The sequence below is a fragment of the Rhinopithecus roxellana genome, chromosome 8, assembly GCF_007565055.1.
Source record: "Rhinopithecus roxellana isolate Shanxi Qingling chromosome 8, ASM756505v1, whole genome shotgun sequence".
NCBI classification, from domain to species: domain Eukaryota; kingdom Metazoa; phylum Chordata; class Mammalia; order Primates; family Cercopithecidae; genus Rhinopithecus; species Rhinopithecus roxellana.
Window position 1 is genome coordinate 15,207,355 of NC_044556.1, and position 23,997 is coordinate 15,231,351.

Genomic DNA, 23,997 nt, shown 5'->3' on the forward strand with positions numbered 1-23,997 from the left:
GCCACCCCCATGCTCCATTCAATATAACTTGAAAGAAGAAGGCCGGGCACAGTGGCTCATACCTGTAATCCCAGCACTCTGGGAGGGCGAGGCGGGCAGATCACTTGAGGTCAGGAGTTTGAAACCAGCCTGGCCAACATAGTGAAACCCTGTCTCTACTAAAAATACAAAAATTACCCAGGCGTGGTGGCAGGCGCCTGTAGTCCCAGCTACTCAGGAGGCTAAAGCAGGAGAAGTGCTTGAACCCAGGAGGTGGAGGTGGCAGCAAACGGAGATTGAACCACTGCCACTCCAGTCTGGGTGACAGAGTAGACTCTGTCTCAAAAACAAAACAAAACAAAAATCTTGAAACCATGTCAAAAAAAAAAAAAAATTTGAAAGAAGACACAGCAGGGTTCAGGCTCAAGGCTTCTCTCTGCCTTGCTCAGGAGACCTGGTACTTTAGCTGGGGCTGCAGGTGTGGACCCAAAAATAGCCTGGGGGTGGCTGTTTTTGAAAGGAGGGTGTCTGTGCAAACATCGCCCCCAGACTTTTCTCAAGTTGCGCCCTACCCCACATCAAGAGTCCCAAAGCCCTCCCCAGCCACCCACACTGGTTTTTCCCACTTTTGGTGATTCCTCTGTGCCCCAAATAGTGCAATTGACCAATGAGGTCTGAGAATGAGGAATGGACCTCAGTCGCTATCCCCTCCCCACCTCCAGCCGTGGTTTCCGGGCCTCAGAGAGAAGAGGAGAAGTCATCAAGTGGCAGCTGATAAAATTTGGGGAAGCTGTGGATTTGGGCTCTGGAGGGTCAGAGAGGAGGCCTCTAGCTCCTTGGGACAGTGGTTCCGAAGTGGCACGAAGTTGCCCAGAGAAGGTGGCAGGAGGAATACATTCGAAAAGGAGAAATCGGTGCAGGACTGGAGGCCAGGGAAGAAAATGTAGAAATTCTTTGTACCACTAGGGGCGGTGGCTCACACCTGTAATCCCACACTTCGGGAGGCCAAGGCGGGTGGATCATGAGGTCAGGAGTTCGAGACCAGCCTGGCCCACATGGTGAAACCCCGTCTCTACTAAAAATACAAAAAAAAAAAAAATTAACCGGGTGTGGTGGTAGGCACCTGTAATCCCAGCTATTCAGGAGGCTCAGGCAGGAGAATCGCTTGAACCCCGGAGGTGGAGGTTGTGGTGAGCTGAGACTGCACCACCGCACTCTAGCCTGGGCAACAGAGCGAGACTTCACCTCAAAAAAAAAAAAAAAAAAAAGGGCCGGGCGCGGTGGCTCAAGCCTGTAATCCCAGCACTTTGGGAGGCCGAGACGGGCGGATCACGAGGTCAGGAGATCAAGACCATCCTGGCTAACACGGTGAAACCCCGTCTCTACTAAAAATACAAAAAAACTAGCCGGGCGAAGTGGCGGGCGCCTGTAGTCCCAGCTACTCGGGAGGCTGAGGCAGGAGAATGGCGTAAACTCGGGAGGCGGAGCTTGCAGTGAGCTGAGATCTGGCCACTGCACTCCAGTCCGGGCGACAAAGCGAGACTCTGCCTCAAAAAAAAAAAAAAAAAAAAAAAAGAAAAAGAAAAAGGCCGGACACGGTGGCTCACGCCTGTAATCCCAGCACTTTGGGAGGCTGAGGCAGGTGGATCACGAGGTCAGGAGATTGAGACCATCCTGGCTAACACGGTGAAACCCCGTCTCTACCAAAAGTGCAAAAAATTAGCCAGGTGTGGTGGCGGGCACCTGTAGTCCCAGCTACTTGGGAGGCTGAGGCAGGAGAATGGCGTGAACCCAGGAGGCAGAGCTTGCAGTGAGCCGAGATCATGCCACTGTACTCCAGCCTGGGAAACAGTGCAAGGCTCCGTCTCAAAAAAAAAAAAAAAAAATTCTTTGTACCAGGTAGTAAAGCGCTCCTCCCCTGACCTCCCCTTAAATGCTGCCTGCCCTCACCCTGGCTCTTCACAGGTCCCCTGCCCTGGACTCCCCAGGATCCAGTTCTAAAGGGGTCACACCAGCCACCAGACTGGCCCTCAGGACCCCTCTGCAACACTGCTATGTGACTAGTCAGTGCCTTATCTGGCCTTTCCAGGTGCGAAATATTTGCAACATCACCCAGGTCTGTGGGGCGGGGGCATCTGGCTCGGCAGCCCCACGTCTCTGTCTGGGGTCACCCAGTGGCCTCTCCATGAACCCCTCTGCCTTGGCCTGGTTGTTGGTCCACCCCCACCTCAGACCACCGTGTTGCCCTCCAGAAATGTGGGCGACGTGGGCATGTGCGTGCCCCTCTCCAGGGAGCTGGAGCTGCGGAGTGGCAGGAGGTGGTGGCCCGGGGTCCCGTCCCGCCTCCGTCCTTGGACCCCCACCCCCGGCCGCCAGCACTGCAGCGGCCGAAGCACCTCCCGACGCAAGTCCCGGCTGCGCCACGTATAGATGACGGGGTTGAGCAGCGAATTCAGGGTGGCGAAGGCGAAAAAGTAGTGGGCTTTGTAGAGGATCGGGCAGGAGTGGACGGGACAGGCATAGTCCAGAAGGAGGATGCTGAAGGCGGGCAGCCAGCAGACGATAAAGACACCTAGCACGATGGTGACCGTCTTGAGCAGGGCTAGGGTCTGCGGGCCAGCCACGTCAGCGTGGCTTGAGCGGACCACGCAGTAGATGCGTATGTACAGGGCCACGATGGCCAACAGGATGATGGAGAAGATGGTCACCACGCACAGCACATAATGCTTCGCGTAGAGAGGCAGGACAGTGGAGCAGGCCTCAAGATGGCCCAGGCAGTTCCAGCCAAGGATGGGCAGGCCACCGAGGACCAGAGAGATGAGCCACGAGGCCCCGATGAGCAGGAGCATGCGGCAGCTCTTGTCGCTGCCGTACAGCTTGACCTTGGCAATGGCCACATGGCGCTCGATGGCGATGGCCAGGAGGCTGAAGACAGAGGCGGAGAGCGTGATGAAGGCAGAGCCCTCCCGGGCAAACCACTGCACGGGCGTCAGCCTCAGCGTGACAGAGCCGGAGAGCAAGGTATTGGCTACGAAGGCCATGCCTGCCAGCAGATCGGAGGCAGCCAGGTTACCCAGAAACAGGTACATTGCCGAGTGGAACTTGCTGTTTCGAGCTACCGCAATGAGTACCAGAAGGTTTTCCACCACGATGGCGCAACAGAGAATGACGATGAAGGCCGAGGCCACCTGGCGGGAGGTCGTCTCCTGTGTTTCCAGCGTCTCTTTGGTATAATTATAGTGTTCCTGGACCTTGTTGGGGTTCAGGTACTCCGAGTACAAGCTGCCCATGGTGGGGCTCAGAGGCCTGCTGGGGCCATGGGGCTGTCAGAACTGCAGAGAAGACAGACAGACAGACAATAGGTCAGAGCTATGGCTGCTACCTGGGCTCTGGCCTCGGATGGGCTGAGATTCAATTTCTTGCTCTGTTACTCTTCGAGGAAGGGCCACATGAATTCAGAATCATCATCATCCCCGTTTACAGATAGGAAACCCAGAGAGGTTAATTCACTTTCCTAAAGTCTCAAATTTAACCAGCGGCAGGGCCAGAGAGACTGGCTCTGCGGCCTCTTATAAGCCCTAGGCTACACTCTTTCTTATTTATTTTATTTATCTATATTTTAAAGACAAGGTCTTGCTCTGTCATTCAGGCTGGAGTGCAGTGGCGTAATCATAGCTCCCAGCTGCCTTGAACTCCGGGGCTCAAGTGATCCTCCCACCTCAGCCTCCCACCTCAGCTTCAGCTACAAGCACATGCCACCATGCCTGGCTAATTTTTTTTTTTTTTTTTTGAGACAGAGTCTCGCTCTGTTGCCCAGGCTGGAGTGCTGTGGCGCACTTGGCTCACTGCAACCTCCTCCTCCTGGGTTCAAGTGATTCTCCTGCCTCAGCTTCCCGAGTAGCTGGGATTACAGGCACCTACCACACCACACCCAGCTAATTTTTTTTATTTTTATTTTTAATAGAAACGGGGTTTCACCATGTTGGCCAGGATGGTCTCGAATTTTTGACCTCGTGATCCGCCTGCCTCGGCCTCTCAAAGTGCTGGGATTACCAGTGTGAGCCACTGGGCCTGGCTGCCTGGCTAATTTTTTTTTTTTTTTGTAGAGATTGGGTCTCACTGTGTTGTCTAGGCTGGTCCTGAACTTCTGGCCTCAAGCAATTCTCCTTGGCCTCTCAAAGCAATGAGATTACAGGCATGAACCATGACATCTTGCCTATTTTAATTTTCATTATTAGTTTCTAGAGATAGGGTCTTGCTCTGCCACCCAGGCTGGAGTGCAGTGGCATGATCATAGCTCATAGTCGACTCAACTCCTGGGCTCTAGTGATCCTCCTACTTCAGCCTCCTGAGTAGCTACACGCTTTCAAAGGGACAGAAGCTCCCCCAAAGAGCATGAAAAATAGAATGTGGACTTCCAGAAACCTTGTCCACCTGCCCAGAGAGCAAGCCCTGGAGGTTTTGTCTCTTTTCTGGAACACAAAGGCGCCTGAGGCCTCATGCTGACCTGGGTCAGGGAGAATCTCACCACTGATAGCTCCATGCCCTGCTCATTCATTACCACGCACTAACGCTGGATTTCAGGCTGGGTCTAAGTCTTGAGGCCACGAGTGTTCCCAAGATAAGGTCTTGGGGAGACACCAAGGCAGCCCTGAGGTTCAAACATCGCAGAGGTCACACCATCTTCAAGGACACAGACCTTGGAGGCAATCCAGAGTTTGCTCCCATTCCACCTCTGAAACACTGGGCAAGTTCCTAGACGCTGTCTCAGCCTGAACCTCCTTATCTGTGCAATGGAGAGAAGAAAGCCCACTTCATGGGGGTGATGGGAAAATCCTTTTAAATGACGCATGAGGCACGTTTAGCTCATAGTAAGCACTCAACAAATACCGCCGAATGTTATTAGCTCCCCTCTTTCCTCCAATCCTTTGGGAGGGGAAGGGATATAAGCCAACCAGAGGAGATGGCCAACAGCCTGTTCTCATCAGCACCATCTAGCTCTGCCCTGGGACAGAAGGTCCTGCGGGGATGGGCAGGGCGCTGGCACCCCCTCCCCAGCCAGGATGAAATCCAGATGTGAGGCCCCTGGAACAAACAGGGTGGAGTCCTCACTCTGCAGTCACATCCGGTGTGAGGAAGGCGGGATGTGGGGGGAGTCAGGATGGGAGAGACCCCATCTGGGAGGTCCTGGCTGGGAGGATGGGGCAGCTTTGCTGAAGTCATGTGAGTCGTGGAGGGGTGTGCAGCCCCGCCGGGAGGGGGTAAGGCATTTGTTCCATGAAAGCCTGAGTCACCCCCCCACCCCCTCCCATCCCTCCACCCCAACCCCTCCCATCCCCCCCCACCGCCACCCACCAAGGAAAACTGAGCCGTGGGGGGAGGGGGCAGAACCGCCACCCACCAAGGAAAACTGACCCGTGGGGGGAGGGGGCGGGGAGAGGCGCTCTTGGGCAGAGAGGATGAGAGGCAGACACCATGGCCTTCCCCCAGCTTGGGGGTAGGGTTAGGGGGGTGTCAGAGGAGCCAGTGCAGTGTATGCCTTTCATGAAGGGAGAGGAAGTTCCAGCCCGTAGCCAAACGGGAGGAAGCGGGGAGAGTAAGGGGGAGTCCTCCCCAGGTCCCTAGAAACACGTCTGGCAAAGACTGTGTGCACCGTTCCAGAAAAGTCTGGTTAGGCCAGTTCTCCTGAGCCCAGGAGTGATGGAGGCTTCCGGAGTCACCCAGCCATCTCAGTCCCTGGCCACCCCCTCCAAGGGGCATCCTGACCCCTGGCTGGACAGAGGCAGCTGCTCCCCCAGGGCGGAGGGACATCCGTCCTAGTTTGGGAACAGACAAGGGCTTGTGCACGTCCCCGGGGACTGCTGCCCCTCCCAGATAGCCACACAGAGGCCCCTTGTTCCTTTGCTGGACGGAGCCCCAGGCATCTTGATGCCCTCTGCACGCTGCAGCCAGTCCCAGGCAGGCTTGGGCCCAGGCTGCGGCAGGATCACACACAGCTGACGGGCCAGCAACAGTCCACGCCCTGATTGGCTCATTTTCAATCCAAGGGCACTGAGCGATTTGCCTATTGGCCCGCGCTTTCCATCTTCAGCCTCTGATTGGTCCAGTTGGGGGCGCTCTATGGCCAGCTCTACTGATGGGATCCTTTACAGGCGACGGGAGCTCGGGCTTTCCAAGGATAGAGTTAATGCTATGTGGACGTCCCTAGGGGGAGTTTGAACCGCAGCCTGACCGCTGGGTCACCCCGACCAGACGCCCCCAGGCTGCCCTGGCCTGCTGGGCCCCTCCTGGGGTTCATAAGTGAGAATCAAGGTCCCTTTCCAGGCCTGGGAAGAACACTGTGCAGTGCAGCCGCCCCCTCTGCTGCTCACCAAGAGATTTACTGTGGCTTCCTGGAGAAATAAGAAATATATTCAGGCTGGGTGTGGTGGCTCATTCCTGTAATCCCAGCACTCTGGGAAGCCAAGGCAGGCCTATCACCTGAGGTCATGAGTTCGAGACCAGCCTGGCCAATATGGTGAAACGCCCCACTCTATTCAAAACACACAAAAAATAAATTAGCCGGGCGTGGTGGTGCGCGCCTATAATCCCAGCTACTCGGGTGACTGAAGCAGGAAAATCACGTGAACCCGGGAGGCAGAGGTTGCAGTGAGCCGAGATCACAGCCATTGCACTCCAGCCTGGGTGACAGAGCAAGACTCTGTCTCAAAACAAAATGAAATGAAATGTGTTCAGCCCTTGCATCCCAGGGACTGACCTGTTTTACAGTCTTTCTTCTTCCCTGAGAGGAAGACTGGGGGCTCTGCACTCTCACCTTCTGCAGCCCAGGGAGGTTAAGGCGTTCACAGAGGGAGAGGCAGCTCTCCTAGAGAAGGGGAAACTGAGGCCCACATTCTATCCAAGCCTCATCTTAACCACTAGGACTTTACTGAGGCGAGCACTTAGGTGGTTGACACCTCCCAGAAAGAGGAAGCAGGGCACTGAGGTTGGGGCTGGCGGAAGAGTCACCCCCTCGGTGGATTGTGGCCTAGCCTGTGTCCCCTGCCTGCGTTAGGTTACCAGGTTTTGAGAAGGACACAGAGCCTCCTAGTCACCTTCGCCAAGTCCTTCCTGACTCCCTCTCAGAAGCTCAGAAAGAGGCCACTGGGCTCACATAGAATGTCCAGGCCTGAAATGGAACAGGAGGGACAAGTGATGGGGTTTGGAAGGAAGGGAAGAGAGATAGACTCAGATGACTGTTTGGCTGGAGATTAGGAGAGGGGAAGGATGGAGGAAGCCTCAAGGGCTTCTAAGCTCCTCTCCACCCACTCCCAGTTCCAGAGAGGCAGGCCCTGTGGTTGCAGTTCCCCCTGGTCACCCATGGAGCCCATGGTAGCCACCCTACTTTTTGGTTTCCCTGTGGTTGTCAGGACCCTCTACCCTGCCATTCTCTACCAAGCAGCCAGGGGGAGCTTTTAAACTCATAACTCCATGTCACTCTCCAACTCCAAATCCTCCCATGGCTCCCTATAGCCCAAGTAGCGTGGCCCTTGCCCACAAACCTCCTCCCACTCTCCCCCAGGGCCATTCCACTCCAACCATACTAAGCCTCCTCCATGCTACCCCCACCCCTACCTGCAAGCCTTTGCCCCTGCTGTTCTTTTTGGGGCACACTTTCCCTCAATTCTTTTTGAGACAGACACTCAAGTCTGTTGCCCAGGCTGGAGTGCAGTGGTGTGATCTCAGCTCACCGCAACCTCTGCCTCCTGAGTTCAAGCGATCCTTCTGCCTCAGCCTCCTGAGTAGCTGGGGTTATAGGCACCCACCATCACACCCAGCTAATTTTTGTATTTTTAGTAGAGATGGGGTTTCACCATGTTGGCCAGGCTGGTCTGGAACTTCTGACTTCAGGTGATCCACCTGCCAAAGCCTCCGAAACTGCTGGGATTACAGGCGTGAGCCACCGCGTCTGGCCTTTCCCCAAATCTTCGAATGACTGTCTCCCCATCTTTCGGGTTTCTATTTAAAGGTCACTTCCTCAGAGGGGACTCCCCTGACCTCCAGTCTACAATAGCAGCTGTCTCCAAGCCTTTTCTAATCACAGAATCTTGTTTTATTATCTGCGCAGCGCTTGCCACTATGGGAAACTATCATGATATTTCTCCTTTTCTGTCTGGCTTCCACCTAGACAGTCAATGGGTAAGGCCAGGGAGCAAGTCAGCTATCAGCCCCTACAGGGATGCCTGGCACAAAGAAAACACTCAGAAAACGTGTGGAATGGGCAAATGAATGAATGAATGAACCAACGAACAAAGGAGACCCTAGTGGGTTCCCAAGGGTGGAATCTCCTAAGTTCAGCCCAGACCCAAACAGCAACGAAGGAGCCTGGAGACACCTCTGGTCCCCGGGCAGCGCCCCCACCGCCCACCATCAACCAGGCAAAGCCCAGCGTGTCTCCATGGAGATGGCAGCAGGACCCGCCCCCGCGCTGACCCGCACTCTCGGCTTCCTTATCTGGCCTAGGAATGCGCGGTATCCACACTCGCTTGCGCTGGAGCCACGCCTCCTCTCCCGCCCCCCCCCCCCCCCCCGCCCCGCCACCGCTACGAGACCACCCCAACCTCTCCAAACGGGACTGGAAGGACTCCTCTCCATCCCGCCAGGGGTCCCGCCTCGAGATTCTGGGAAGACTGGGGGTGGGGGACCAGATCGTAGCAGCAGCTGCACCGCGAGTTCCGCGCCTGCCCGAATCGCCCCACGCGGGGGACGGTGGGCTCAGCGCGTGGCGCCCGGAGCATCTGACAAGGACAGAGACAGAGGGGGTGGAAATCCCCGGGTGAGTCAACCCGTGCCGGAGAAGGGGGCGAGTTCCGATGCTCCGCCCGGCCAGGGGCCACGCGGGGTCCGCGCCACGCGCGCCTTCACCCACGACCCATCCCTGAGCCGGAGTTGAAAGAGGAGGCGCTTGAGCCAAGCAGTCACTTTTTCTTTCCTTTCAAAACAAAGCCACGCCCCCGCGGGGGAACCGGAGGAGGCAAACAACTTGGGGAAACCGAGGCAGAAAGCCCGACGTGCGATCGCCCTCCCCATGGGTGCCGCCCCTTGGCTTGGAGGCTCCACGGCGCGCACATCCTTTTGCCCTCGCTCTGCTGAGCCAGGAGGGGTGCTGCACCCCTCCCCCAAACACACTCCCCAAGACCCTGGTTCCCGGGCACAGCGTCCTGCCTCCCCCAAAGACTCCAGTCGAAAGCACTCGGATTCCGCCTTCTCCCCGGCGCCAACTTCCTGCCGCTGAGAAAGGCGGGGAGCACAGTCTGGGGGTTCGCGGCCGAGGCAGTGGGGGCTGCCTGGACTCTTGGAGAGGGCGCACGGTGACCACCCGCTTCGTGCAGCAGGAACCCAGGCGGCGCGTGCGCGCCCCAGCCCCCCGATCGAGGCCCCCTAGCTCGGATCCCGAGACCTCAGGGGACCAGGGCCCGCCCTTTCTGTTTCCTTGTCTTCACGCGCGCTCACCTGGCTAGGCCGGCCCGGCTCCCGGCCCTGGCCGGAGGGGCCTTGGCGTCTGCGTCCCCAGGGCGGCCGCGGCTGGGGCTGGGGTTGCCCGCCGGGCTCGGCTACGTCCCGGGGCTGGGACGAGGGACAGTGGGGGGGCGGGGTGAGCCGCCGCCGCCTCTGCCCCCCGCTCGCCCCGCCCTCCTCTCCTCCCCTTTCCGGCGGCGGCTGCAATGAATTCCAGATGTGGCCTGCTGGCTGGCCGGGACGCATGCTGGGGCCGACAGGAGCTGCACGGAGGGCCCCTTTGTCCGCCCCCCCACCTCTCCCTTTGCCCCTCCCAGCCCCCACCCGTGAGAACCGGCTGGCGGGAAACGTCACGCAGCCTAGTGACGTCACAGTACTCTCGGCCAGGTGGCCTCAACCTGAAACAGCTGTCTTCAACTCCAGGTTACCTCTGGGCTCACCCCTGGGACCCTGGACTTAGAAGAAAACACGAAGTCACCTTTATTTACTCAACAAAGAGCCTTGGAAGTACCTACTAGTTGTCAACGCGGCAAATAGGCATTAAGTGCCTACTGTATGTCCACCCAACAAATAATGAAATTCCTACTAAGTGCGATGTCTTGTCCCAAAGACAAAATTGGTCTCTCCTTTTTTTTTTTTTTTTTCTTTTTTGAGACAGGGTCTCGCTCTGTCACCCAGGCCATAGTGCAGTGGCTCAATCATAGCTCACGGGAGCCTCAACCTCCTGCCTCAGCCTCCAGAGTAGCTGGGACTACAGGTACGCCATCACACCTGGCTAATTTTTTGCAGTTTTTTGTAGAGGTGGGGGTCTCGCTATGTTGCCCAAGCTGGTCTTGAACTGTTGCGTTCAAGCAATCCTCCTGCCTCGGCCTCCCAAAGTGCTGGAATGACAGGTGCGAGCCACTGAGCCCGGCCAGTCTCTCCCTTGATAGGACTCCAGAATTCAGGTGCTGCCCTCTCTCCCCTGGGGGACCCGGGACACTCCACAGTCTTTCCTGCTTCTGTAGATCACTGTCCCCTCTGGCAGGGGGCACCAGCAAGGCCCAGTTTGTGCCTGCCTTCCGGCATCCGGCCCAGTCTTCTATCCAGTTTTCCAATTTTCACTCATTCCTGGGCGTTTCTGTGTGCCTGACTGTAGAAATGATGCACACTACACCTTCATCGAATGATGTTTGTGTACATGTGTGTGTGTGTGTAACCAGCAGTTTGACAACAGGAAAGGAGAGCCCCTCATTCCCTCAACAAATTTTTTTGTTTGAGACAGAGTCTCCCTTTGTCTCCCAGGCTGGAGTGCAGTGGTGTCATCTCAGCTCACTGCAGCCTCTGCCTCCCAGGTTGAAGCTATTCCTGTGCCTCAGCCTCTCGAGTAGCTGGAAATACAGGCGCGTGCCACCACGCCCAGCTGATTTTTTGTATTTTTAGTAAAGACAGGGTTTTACCACATTGACCAGGCTGGTCTCAAACTCTTGACTTCAAGTGATCCACCTGCCTCGACCTCCCCAAGTGCTGGGATTACAGGTGTAAACCACAGCACCCAGCAACAAATATTTTTTATGCACCTACTGGGCACAGCAGTGAACAAAAAAAAAAAGGAAAAACTCATCCAATGGATTTTTTTTTTTTTTTTTTGAGACAGAGTCTAGCTCTGTCGCCAGGCTGGAGTGCAGTGGCACTATCTCAGCTCACTGAAGCCTCTGCCTTCTGGGTTCACGAGATTCTCCTGCCTCAGCCTCTTGAGTAGCTAGCTGGGATTACAGGCATGTGCCACCATGCCCAGCTAATTTTTGTATTTTTCTTTTTTTTTTTTTTTTGAGACGGAGTCTCGCTCTGTCGCCCAGGCTGGAGTGCAGTGGCCGGATCTCAGCTCACTGCAAGCTCCGCCTCCCGGGTTTACGCCATTCTCCTGCCTCAGCCTCCAAAGTAACTGGGACTACAGGCGCCCGCCACCTCGCCCAGCTAGTTTTTTTGTATTTTTTTAGTAGAGACGGGGTTTCACCGGGTTAGCCAGGATGGTCTCGATCTCCTGACCTCGTGATCCACCCGTCTCGGCCTCCCAAAGTGCTGGGATTACAGGTTTGAGCCACCGCGCCCGGCCACTTTTTGTATTTTTAGTAGAGATAGGGGTTCACCATGTTGGCCAGGATGGTCTCGATCTCCTGAACTTGTGGTCTGCCCACCTCAGCCTCCCAAAGTGCTGGGATTACAGGCATGAGCAACCGTGCCCAGCCAACCCAATGGATCTTATGTTCAGGTGGGAGATTTGGCTTTTTATGAGGGTACCATTTGTGAAAATGTACACATTATATGTTATAAACATAATCTGGCCAGGCACGGTGGCTCACGACTGTAATCCCAACACTTTGGGAAGCCAAGATGGGTGAATTGCTTGAGCCCAGGAGTTCTAGATCAGCCTGGGCAACATGGTGAAACCCCATCTCTACAAAAAATACAAAAATTGACTGGCCCTGGTGGCTCACGCCTGTAATCCCAGCATTCTGGGACTCCAATGTGGGTGGATCATTTGAGGTCAGAAGTTCGAGACCAGTCTGGCCAATATGGCAAAACCCCTTCTCTACTAAAAATACAGAAAATTAGTCAGGCATGGTGGCGGGCACCTGTAATCCCAGCTACTCAGGAGGCTGAGGCAGGAAAATTGCTTGAACCCGGGAGACAGAGGTTGCAGTGAGCCAAGATGGCTCCATTGGACTTCAGCTTGGGCAACAGAGCAGGACTCCATCTCAAAAAATAAAATAAAATAAAATAAAATAAAAATAAAGAGGCTGGGTGCGATGGCTTATACCTGTAATCCCAGCACTTTGGGAGGCAAAGGCAGGTGGATCACCTGAGGTCAGCAGTTCAAGACCAGGCTGGCCAACATGGCAAACCCCATCTCTAATAAAAGTACGAAAATTAGCCAGGAATGGTAGTGTGTGCCTGGAGTCCCAGCTACTTGGGAGACTAAGGCAGGAGAATTGCTTGAACCCTGGAGATAGAGGTGGCAGTGCGCCGAGATCATGCTATTGCACTCCAGCCTGGGTGACAGAGCAATATTCCATTTTAAATAAATAAATAAAACTAAATAAATAAATGGAGTAGTCTTGTGTGTACTGATGGGAAATGGTCTTCCACATATTAAGTTGAAAAAGTACAGTGTAGACCAGTATGAATTGCATTTCTGGGTGTATTTATAAGAACTATATAAATACACACACATTTGCCTGTGACACACACTCTGTCTCTGGCAGAAGGCACCAGACCCTAGTCACAACAGTTACTCTTAGGGAGAGGAACTGTGGGTAGGGAAATGAGGTAAGAAGAAACAGCTTTTCATGATATACCCTGGAGGGCTGTTTTTGTTTGTTTGTTTGTTTGTTTTTGAGACGAGGTATCTCCATGTTGGCCAGGCTGGTCTCAAACTCCTGATCTCAAGTGATCCGCCTGCCTCAGACTCCCAAAGTGCTGGGATTACAGGCCTAAACCACTGTGCCCAGCCGGCTGTTTGAAATCTTTAGCTTCTAATAGCAATTCAAAAAAATGTACAAAGAGGTCGAGGCAAGGGAATCACCTGAGTTCAGCAGTTCAAAACCAGGCTGACCAATATGGTGAAACCCCATCTCTATTAAAAATAGAAAAATTATTGGGAGGCCAAGGCAGGCGGATCACGAGGTCAGGAGTTCAAGACCAGCCTGGCCAACATGGTGAAATCCATTCTGTATTAAAAATACAAAAATTGGCTGAGTGCGGTGGCTCACACCTGTAATTCCAGCACTTTGGGAGGCCGAGTCGGGCAGATCATGAGGTCAGGAGATGAGACCATCCTGGCTAACACGGTAAAATCCCGTCTCTATTAAAAACACAAAAAACTGGCCGGGCGCGGTGGCTCAAGCCTGTAATCCCAGCACTTTGGGAGGCCGAGATGGGCGGATCACGAGGTCAGGAGATCGAGACCATCCTGGCTAACACGGTGAAACCCCGTCTCTACTAAAAAAATACAAAAAAACTAGCTGGGCGAGGTGGCGGGCGCCTGTAGTCCCAGTTACTCGGGAGGCTGAGGCAGGAGAATGGCGTGAACCCGGGAGGCGGAGCTTGCAGTGAGCCGAGATCACGCCACTGCACTCTAGCCTGGGTGACAGAGCGAGACTCCATCTCAAAAAATAAATAAATAAATACAAAATTTAACTGGGAGCAATGGTGCACACCCGTAGTCCCAACTACTTGGGAGGCCGAGGCAGTAGAATCACTTGAACCCAAGAGGCAGAGGTTGCGGTGAGCCAAGATCCTGCCGCTGCATTCCAGTCTGGGCAATAGAGCGAGACTGCATCTCAAAAAAAAAAAAAAAAAAAAAATGAACCAGGTGTAGTGGCAGGTGCCTATAGTCACAGCCACTCTGGAGGCTGGGGCAGGAGAATTGCTTGAATCTGGGAGGTGGAGGTTACAGTGAGCCAAGATCGTGCCACTGCACTCCAGCCTGGGCAACAGAGTGAAACTCCATCTCAAAAAGTATGTTAAAAAAATTGGCCAGGCACAGTGGCTAACACCTGTAATCCTAGCATTTTGGGAGGCCGAGGCAGGCGGATCACAAGGTCAGGAGATCGAGACCATCCTGGCTAGCATGGTGAAATCCTGTCTCTACTAAAAATACAAAAAATTAGCCGGGCGTCGTAGCGGGCGCCTGTAGTCCCAGCTACTCAGGAGGGTGAGGCAGGAGAATGTTGTGAACCCAGTAGGCAGAGCTTGCAGTGAGCCGAGATCGTGCCACTGTACTCCAGCCTGGGCAACAGACCGAGACTCCGTCTGAAAAAAAAAAAAATATATATATATATATATATATATATATAAATTTTAAAAATCAGTCATGCCTAGTGGCTCATGTCTATAATCCCAGCACTTTGAGAGGCCAAGGCAGGAAGACCAGTTGTGCCCAGGAGCTTGAGATTAGCCTGTGCAATATAGTGAGACTTCGTCTCTACAAAAGAAAAAACAAAAAATTAAACATAGCCAAGCATGGTTGTGTGTGCCTGTAGTTCCAGCTACTCATGAGGCTGGGGTGCGAGGATCACTTGAGCCTGGGAGGTGGAGGCTGAAGTTAGCTGAAATCACACTGCTGCACTCCAGCCTAGTTGACAGAGCAAGACACTGTCTGGAAAAAAAAAAAAAATCAACAGGCCAAGCACGATAACTCACAACTGTAATCCTAGCACTTTGGGAGGCAGAGGCAGGAGGATTGCTTGAGGCCAGGAATTTGAGACCAGCCCAGGCAATATAGTAAGAGCCCATCTCAAAAAAAAAAAAAAAAAAAAAAAATCAACATATTAATGTTATATATAGGCATGCCACATATGTCTGTGTGTAACACAACATGTAATGGCTCTATGCTAAGCCTGGTGATGCCTAATTGGTCGCTGCCATCCAAAGCTGACAGTCTGATGGAGGAGACAGAGAAGAAACCAGACAATTATTTTTATTTATTTATTTATTTATTTATTTATTTATTTATTTATTTTGAGACAGAGTCTCCTTCTATCGCCCAGACTGGAGTGCACTGGCAAGATCTCGGCTCACTGCAACTTCTGACTCCCAGGTTCAAGCAATTCTCCTGCCTCAGCCTCCCAAGTATCTGGGATTACAGCTGCACACCACCACGACCGGCTAAGTTTTGTATTTTTATTAGAGACGGGGTTTCACCATGTTGGCCAGGCTGGTCTTGAACTCCTCCTGACTTCAGGCTATCCACCCGCCTCGGCCTCCCAAAGTGCTGGGATTACAGGAGAGGCACTGTGCCTGGCCGAAACCAGACAATTCTAACACAGGGTGATGGGGCTTTGAAGGGGGGATACAAAGAAAGTCAGAAAGTGACTAGTCAATTCTAGACTTTGCTCCCTTTCCTGAGCTCGATTTCAGGGTCTACCGGCTTCTGGGCCATATCTTGGGGTCTACTGGGACCTTAGCAAAACCTCACTGCCTCCTCTCCCAAGTGAGAAGTGTTGCCTGAACACTCTAGAAACCAGGTGTTCAACCCGCAGAGGAGGAAGCATGAAGAAAATTAGGTTTTCTCCTCGTCTGAGAGCTATCAGAGCGGAAATCTCAGTCTTGCGTGGGGACCTGAAGACTGGGGAGGAAGTGACCGCCCTCATATGCCTGGGCTGGCTCAGCAATTTGCAGTCTCCCCTGGGACCTGGGGGGTTGGGGCATGGGGGTGATGTAAAGGATGCAGACATGTGTGGCCGTCTGCCAGGGGAACTGTGGCTCCCAGACAAAGGTGATGTCCCCGGGGACACACAGACACACCGACATGCAACTTCCGCCTCCCTCCCACTTCTGGTTCAACACAATGTCTTCGCCAGGTCAGCCAAGGGAGCGGTACAGAGGACTGGAAAACGCTGGAGGCCTGGACTTCCTGATGGTCTTGCGGGGGTCAGGAGGAGAGCTTGGCCGACCCCGGTGGTGGGGGAGGCCTGAGTGAGAGAACAGTGGAGGAGGAAGGAAACAGGGCCCTTTTCTTGCAGAACTCCCAGCAGGGGAAATAGAGGAGAAGGAAGAGGCTTGAACTAGCTTCCACTAATTATAGGGTCAGTGACAATAATGGCTAACACACATAGCCACCGACTGTGTGCTAGATGTGGTGCTGTGAGTCCTCACAACCCAAGGAAGTGGGTACTATGATAATCATCATTTTTTTGTTTGTTTTTTGAGATGGAATCTCGCTCTATCACTCAGGCTGGAGTGCAGTGGCACGATCTCGGCTCACTGCAACCTCCACCTTCCAGGTTCAAGGGATTCTCCTGCTTTAGCCTCCTGAGTAGCTGGGATTACAGGCGCTCACCACCACGCCTGAGTAATTTTTTGTATTTTTAGTAGAAACGGGGTTTCACTGTTAGCCAGGCTGCTCTAGAACTCCTGACCTCAGCTGATCTGCCCACCTCGGCCTCCCAAAGTGCTGGGATTACAGGCGTAAGCCACCGTGCCTGTGCCTGGTCTTTTTTTTTTTTTTTTTTTTTTTTTGAGATGGAGTCTTGTTCTGTCACCCAGGCTGGAGTGGCAGTGGCATGATCTTGGCTCACTGCAACCTCTGCCTCCTGGGTTCAAGCGATCCTCCTGCCTCAGCCTCCCAAGTAGCTGGGATTATAGGAGCGCGCCACCATGCCTAGCTAATTTTTATATTTTTAGTGGAGACGGGATTTTACCACTAAAATTGGCCAGGCTGATCTCAAACTCCTGACCTGAAGTGACAGCCTCAGCCTCCCAAAGTGGCTCACGCTCTTACAGGTGTGAGCCACTGCGCCCGGCCAATCCCATTTTAAAGATGAGGAAAGTTGACTGGGCGTGGTGGCGAACGCCTGTAATCCCAGCACTTTGGGAGACCAAGGTAGGCGGATCACCTGAGGTCAGGAGTTGAAGACCAGTCTGGCCGACATGGGAAAACCCCATCTCTAACTAAAAATACAAAAATTAGCCAGGTATGGTGATGCGCGCATGTAACCCCAGCTACTTGAGAGGCTGAGGCACAAGAACCGCTTGAACCTGGGAGGCAGAGGTTGCACTGAGCCAAGATTATGCCACTGTACTCCAGCCTGGGTGACAGAGTGAGACTCTGTTTCAAAAAAAAAAAAAAAAGAAAAGAAGAAAACTGAGGCACACAGGAGAGGTGAGATTTGAACTAGAGCCATCCAGCTCCTCTAAATCCAGCAGCCCTGGTTCTCTGTCCTCTTGTTCATTCGGAGTCTCCACCCCACTCCTATGCCACCATCCCCATCTCTGCCCCAGCAGGTAGGAACAAACAGGCAATGGTTACCACCCAGGACTACACTGGTCAACAGTGAGATGTGGAATGTTCTCCATAATCCAGGAGAAGGGATGCCCTCTGACCCCCATTCCCACCTTCACCCCAGATATTGTGAACTCCCCCAAATCCAGGAGGCCCAAGCCCTTGACACCAGATCTTGTGGTTGCCCATCATGGCCCTGAAATACATGAGGCCCAGGCCTGTTCTCCATCCTCCCTGGGCCTCCACTGTCCCCCCACCCCCCTGGCTCTCATCTCTGGCAGGAGGAACTGCCTGGGAAGTGTCTGAGATGGATCCCAACTTTCTCATCATCACCCCAGCGCTGGGGGAAGGGGCCCCAGGCTACAGAGAAGCTTCCCAGATGCTGATCTTGGCAGGCAAGGGAATTGCGGCAGCCTCATCTCCTCCATGGGCTCAGAGCCCACTTTCAGCTTCAGTGATGGGGTGGGGAGGCTCCCACTGGAGGCCAGCCTCTGCCACGTCTGCACCAGAAGCAGTCTTGGCCCTTCAAACTGGGGGAAGGAGTGGGCTCTCTTCCCGCTGAAGGCAGGATGAACAATTAGGGGAAAGGGGAACCTCAAAACGGCTAACTTCTCAGCAAGACCCTCCCACCCCAGCAAGCTCATGACAGCTGACATGTGTATAATGTGCCAGTTACTGCCCTAAGTGTTTTACAAATATTGACTCACCCTCAATAGCTCACAGCATTTCCCTCAGCTAGAGAAAGGAGAGAGAAACTGCAGTCTGTCCTCACAAAGGAAGACCATGCCTGTAATCTCAGCACTTTGGGAGGCTGAGGCAGGTGGGTCACCTGAGGTCAGGAGTTCAAGACTAGCCTGGCCAACATGGCGAAACCCCATCTCTACTAAAAATGAAAAAATTAGCTGGGTGTGGTGGTACGCACCTGTAATCTCAGCTACTCAGAAGGCTGAGGCAGGAGAATTGTTTGAACCCAGGAGGTGGAGGTTGCAGTGAGCCAAGATTGCACCACTGCACTCCAGACTGGGTGACAAGAACATATGAAACTCCATCTCAAAAAAAAAAAGTCAGAAATAAGGAATTAGTGATACCTAGCCACATGGAGAACTCTCTTATAAGTACCGCGCGCTAACCGATTGCGCCACTGGAGCCACTCACATGGAGAACTCTCAAATGCATTAGGATGAGGGAAAGAAGTTCAACGCAAAGGTCGAATACTGTATGACTCTATTTCCATAATGTTCTAGGAAAAGAAAAACTATAGGGACGGTGAAATATTGGGACAGGAGAGGTTGACTGCAAAAGGGCATGGTGGGGCCGGGTGCAGTGGCTCATGTCTGTAATCCCAGCACTTTCAGAGGCTGAGGTGAGAGAATCACTTGAATGCAGGAGTTCAACACCATCCTGGGCTACAGAGCGAAACCCAGTCTCTACAAAAAAAAAAAAAAGAAAAAAAACAGCCAGGTACAGTGGCACGTGCCTGTGCTAGCTATTCTGGAGGCTGAAGCAGAAGGATTGCCTGAGCCCAGCAGTTTGACACTACTGTCACCTATGATCGCACCACTGCACTCCAGCCTGAGCAACAGAGTGAGACCATGTCTTAAAAAAAAAAAAAAAAAAAGTTGGGGGGGATGGGGGAATTATTTTTTTGCGGGGAGGGCAATGGAACCATTCTGCATCTTGATTGTGGTTTTGGTTATGTGACTACATATGTTTGTTGAAATGTGCACAACTGTATGCTAAAAAGGGAAGATTTTCTTCTTTTTTTTTGAGACGGAGTCTTGCTCTGTTGCCCAGGCTAGTGTGCAGTGACGCGATCCAAAGCAACCTCTGCCTCCCGGGTTCAAGCGATTCTTCTGCCTCAGTCTCCTGAGTAGCTGGGATTACAGGTGTCCACCACCACCACGCCTGGCTAATTTTTGTATTTTTAGTAGAGATGGGGGTGTCACCATCTTGGCCAGGCTGGTCTTGAACTCGTGACCTTATGATCCACCCACCTCAGCCTCCCAAAGTTCTGGGATCACAGGCATGAGCCACCACGCCCAACCAGGAAGATTTTTATTGTATCTAAATTGCACAAAAAAAGCAATACTTCTGTTTAAAAAATCCTCACACCAGCCTTATTATTTGTTTGTGTGTTTGTTTGTTTTCTTCATCTTGGCCAAAAGGCCGAGAAGCAATTTATTTATTTTTATTTTTTATCTTTTTGGAGATAAGGTCTTGCTCTGTCACCCAGGCTGGAGTGCAGTGGCGCAATTATAGCTCACTGTAGTCTCAAGCTCGTGAGCGCAAACAATCTGCCCACTTCAGCCTACCCAGTAGCTGGGACTACAGGCCCAAGTCACCATGCCTAGCTAACTTTTAATTTTTTTGTAGAGGATTAGGTTGGTCTCACTATGTTGCCCGGGCTGGACTTGAACTCCTGGGCTCAAGCAGTCCTCCCACCTTGGTCTCCCAAGGGCACTGAGATTACAAGTGTGAACCACTCTGCCTGGCCTCCTAACAGTAGCTTTACATCAGTGAGGGTCTAACCAGGAAACAGAAGTATCTCCAATAGAGGGAATTTAATATATGGGTCAATTTAACACAAAGATAAAAAATCAAAGGACAGCCAGGCGCGGTGGCACATGCCTGTAATTCCAGCACTTTGGGAGGCCAAGGCGGACAAATCACGAGGTCAGGAGTTCAAGACCAGCCCAGCCAACATGGTGAAACCCTGTCTCTACTAAAAATACAAAAAATTAACTGGGCGTAGTGGCGGGAGCCTGTAATCCCAGCTACTTGGGAGGCTGAGGCAGGAGAATTGCCTGAACCCGGGAGGCGGAGGTTGCAGTGAGCTGAGATTGCGCCACTGCACTCCAGCCTGGGCGAAAGAGTAATGCTTTTCTAAAACAAAACAAAAAGGATGGACAGATTATTTTAAACTTAGCATAGGCCGGGCGCAGTGGCTCACGCCTGTAATCCCAGCACTTTGGGAGGCTGAGGCGGGTGGATCACCTGAGGTTGGGAGTTCGAGACTAGCTGATCAACATGGAGAAATCCCCTCTCTACTAAAAGTACAAAATTAGCCGGGCGTGCTGGCACATGCTTGTAATCCCAGCTACTAGGGAGGCTGAGGCAGGAGAATCGCTTGAACCTGGGAGACGGAGGTTGCGATGAGCCGAGATCGCGCCATTGCACTCCAGCCTGGGCAACAAGAGCGAAACTCCATTTCCAAAAAAAAAAAATTAGCATAAACCAAGCATGGTGGTGTATGCCTGTAGTCCCAGCCACTTGGGAGGCTGAAGCAGGAGGATCGTTTGAGCCCAGGAGTTGGACTCCAGCCTGGGCAACATAGCCAAACCTCATCTCTTAAAAATAAAATAATAAAAATAAAGGATATGGCAGACCTTGTAAAAAATTTAAATAGAAATTACCATATAGATGGCCGGGCGCGGTGGCTCAAGCCTGTAATCCCAGCACTTTGGGAGGCCGAGACGGGCGGATCACGAGGTCAGGAGATCGAGACCATCCTGGCTAACACGGTGAAACCCCGTCTCTACTAAAAATACAAAAACTAGCCGGGCGAGGTGGCGGGCGCCTGTAGTCCCAGCTACTCGGGAGGCTGAGGCAGGAGAATGGCGTAAACCCGGGAGGCGGAGCTTGCAGTGAGCTGAGATCCGGCCACTGCACTCCAGCCTGGGCGACAGAGCGAGACTCTGTCTCAAAAAAAAAAAAAAAAAAAAAAAAAAAAAAAAAAAAAAAAAAAAAAAAGAAATTACCATATAGGAAGATGATGTCTAATGGGAGGTGCTACCAGAGGCATATGGGGAGAAATATCTTGGGCTGGGTGCAGTGGTTCAGGACTGTAATCCCAGCACTTTGAGAGGCGAAGGTGGGAGGATCGCTTGAAGCCATGGGTTTGAGACCAGCCTGGGTAATATGGGAGACCCCATCTCTATTTTTAAAATCCTTAAAAAAAAAAAAAAAAAATCCATGTATGGTGGCATGCACCTGTGGTTCCAGCTACTCAGGAGGTTGAGGCAGAAGGATCACGTCAGTCCAGGAGGTCGAGGCTGCAGTGAGCTACAATTGTGACATTGCACTACAGCCTGGGTGACAGAGTAAGACCCTATCCCTGGAAAAAAAAGAGGCCAGGCGCGGTGACTCACGCCTGTAATCCCAGCACTTTGGGCAGCTGAGGTGGGTGAATTACCTGAGGTCAGGAGTTCAAGACCAGTCTGACCAACATGATGAAACCCAGTCTCTACCAAAAATACCAAATTAGCCGGAAATGGTGGTGTGTGCCTGTAATCTCAGCTACTTGGGAGGCTGAGGCAGAAGAATCGCTTGAACCCAGGAGGTGGAGGTTGCAGTGAGCTGAGATTATGCCATTGCACTCCAGCCTGGGCGACAAGAGCAAAACTCCTTTTCAAAAAACAAAAAAAGAAAAGGAAAGAAAAGAAATATCTTGGCTTCGGCTTCTCCCGCCTTCCTCTTGGACAATCTGCCCCCAGTGCCTCCCATTGGCTAAATGTGTCCAGAAGCCAGCGGGCAAGGGAGATGTCCTGTGAGAGGTCGGCCCTGAGCCATGCAGGGAGAACAGCACAGGGACCAGATGATGCCAGAGCATGCAGGCTTAAGCCCTGCACAAACCATGTGGGTAGGGGCGACTATACCCCCATTTTACAGAGGAGGAAACTGAGGTCTGGAGAGCCAATGTGACGCGCCCAGGGTCTCAGGCCCTCAAGGAGGTCGGACTCTCTGGTTCTCGCCAACACCTGCCTGGAGGGCTAGTTCTGTGGCTTTTTTCTACCCTTCACCCCTGTCCTGGTTGCTCAGGGAAGTGAAGGGAATGAAAATATCCATGCAAATCAGTCCCACTGTGGGGAGGCCCTCCGTGGGAGGCTCTGTCCCCTCACGGGGTTTGGCAGTTACACACAAGCTGAGCTGAAAACAAACAGCAGATGTTTGGACAGTGGATGGGGGAGGGGCGCTTTAGGCAGTTTTCCCCAGTGTACGAGACCACCTCTCACCCCCCACCAACAGATCTGTATCATCCATCCATGACCTGTACCGTTTTCTTTTTTTTTTTTTTTTTGAGATGGAGTCTTGCTCTGACACCCAGGCTGGAGTGCAGTGGCGCGATCTTGGCTCACTGCAACCTCTGCCTCCCGGGCTCAAGCGATTCTCGTGCCTCAGCCTCCTAAGTAGCTGGAATTACAGGCGCCCACCACCGTGCCTGGCTAATTTTTGTCTTTTTTTTTTTTTTTTTTGAGACGGAGTCTGGTGCTGTCGCCCAGGCTGGAATGCAGTGGCCGGATCTCAGCTCACTGCAAGCTCCGCCTCCCAGGTTACGCCATTCTCCTGCCTCAGCCTCCGGGTAGCTGGGACTACAGGCGCCCGCCACCTCGCCCGGCTAGTTTTTTGTATTTTTTTAGTAGAGATGGGGTTTCACCGTGTTAGCCAGGATGGTCTCGATCTCCTGACCTCGCGATCCGCCCGTCTCGGCCTCCCAAAGTGCTGGGATTACAGGCTTGAGCCACCGCGCCCGGCCCAATTTTTGTCTTTTTAGTAGAGACGGGGTTTCATCATGTTGGCCAGGTTGGTCTCCGACTCCTGACCTTAAATGATCCACCCTTCTTGGCCTCCCAGAGTGCTGGGATTACAGGCGTGAGCCATTACTCCCAGCCAATCCCATTTTAAAGATGAGGAAAATTGACTGGGTGCGGTGGCTCACGCCTATAATCCCTACACTTTGGGAGGCTGAGATCGGCGGATCACTTGAGCCACCGACCTCAGGCCCTGTACCTTCTTTTTGGGGAGCTGCCCCCCCAGTATTGCAGCCCTGACCCCTGGCCTTTGTGAGAATCCTTGTTTAGTAATGGAGGAAAAGTTGAGGCCAGATATTGGGGGGCCCTCCCACATCTAATGTGTGCCCCCTAAATTGCTGTGATACCCATGGCCAGCAAAGACCCTCTCTGGATTGCAGAGTTGATGCTGGTCCCACACTACCAAGAACAGAGGTCACCTGCAGTTGAGCCTTTGATCCACGGGAGAGGGCTGGTTGCATTGACCTTTGACCTCTCCCCAGGCTTGGCTCAAAATAGTCAAACTTTGAGCCTTTTGGTATGCAGATCTCCTGGTCGTTACTGCCCTTTCATTAAGACTCATAATTGGGGGCTGGACATGGTGGCTCACGCTTGTAATCCCAGCACTTAGGGAGGCCAAGGCAGGCAGATCACTTGAGGCCAGGTGTTCGAGACCAGCCTGTACAACATGGTGAAACCCTGTCTCTACTGAAAATACAAAAAGGCAGGGTGCAGTAGCTCGCACCTGTAATCCCAGCACTTTGGGAGGCCGAGGTGGGAGGATCGTAAGTTCAAGAGATCGAGACCATCCTGGCCAACATGGTGAAACCCCGTCTCTACTAAAAATACAAAAATTAGCTGGGCATGGTGGCGTGCATCTGTAGTCCCAGCTACTCAGGAGACTGAGGTAGGAGAATCACTTGAACCCGGGAGGCGGAGGTTGCAGTGAGCAGAGATCATGCCATTGCACTCCAGCCTGGGCAACAAGAGTGAAACTCCACCTCAAAAAAAAAAAAAAAAAAGACTCATAGTCAATATGCCAGTTGTTGGGGAATGCTGTGTAAACTGGGGTAGGAACCGGGTGCGGTGGCTCATGCCTGTAATTCCAGCATTTTGGGAGACCGAGGCTGGAGGACAGCTTGAGGCCAGGAATTTGAGACTAGCCTGGCCAGCATAGTGGGTCTCTGT

General features: G+C 52.9%; 1 protein-coding gene across 1 annotated transcript; it reads right to left on the bottom strand.

Moving 5' to 3' along the window:
* Window positions 1-1,814: 1,814 nt before the first annotated feature.
* S1PR2 (sphingosine-1-phosphate receptor 2) lies at window positions 1,815-9,597 on the bottom strand. Its single transcript, XM_030935926.1, has 2 exons — window positions 9,472-9,597; window positions 1,815-3,311 (listed from the first exon to the last, which is right to left on the bottom strand). Exon 2 carries the CDS (start codon window positions 3,267-3,269, stop codon window positions 2,208-2,210), a length of 1,062 nt encoding a protein of 353 aa, XP_030791786.1. The 5' UTR covers window positions 3,270-3,311; window positions 9,472-9,597; the 3' UTR covers window positions 1,815-2,207.
* Window positions 9,598-23,997: the final 14,400 nt, after the last annotated feature.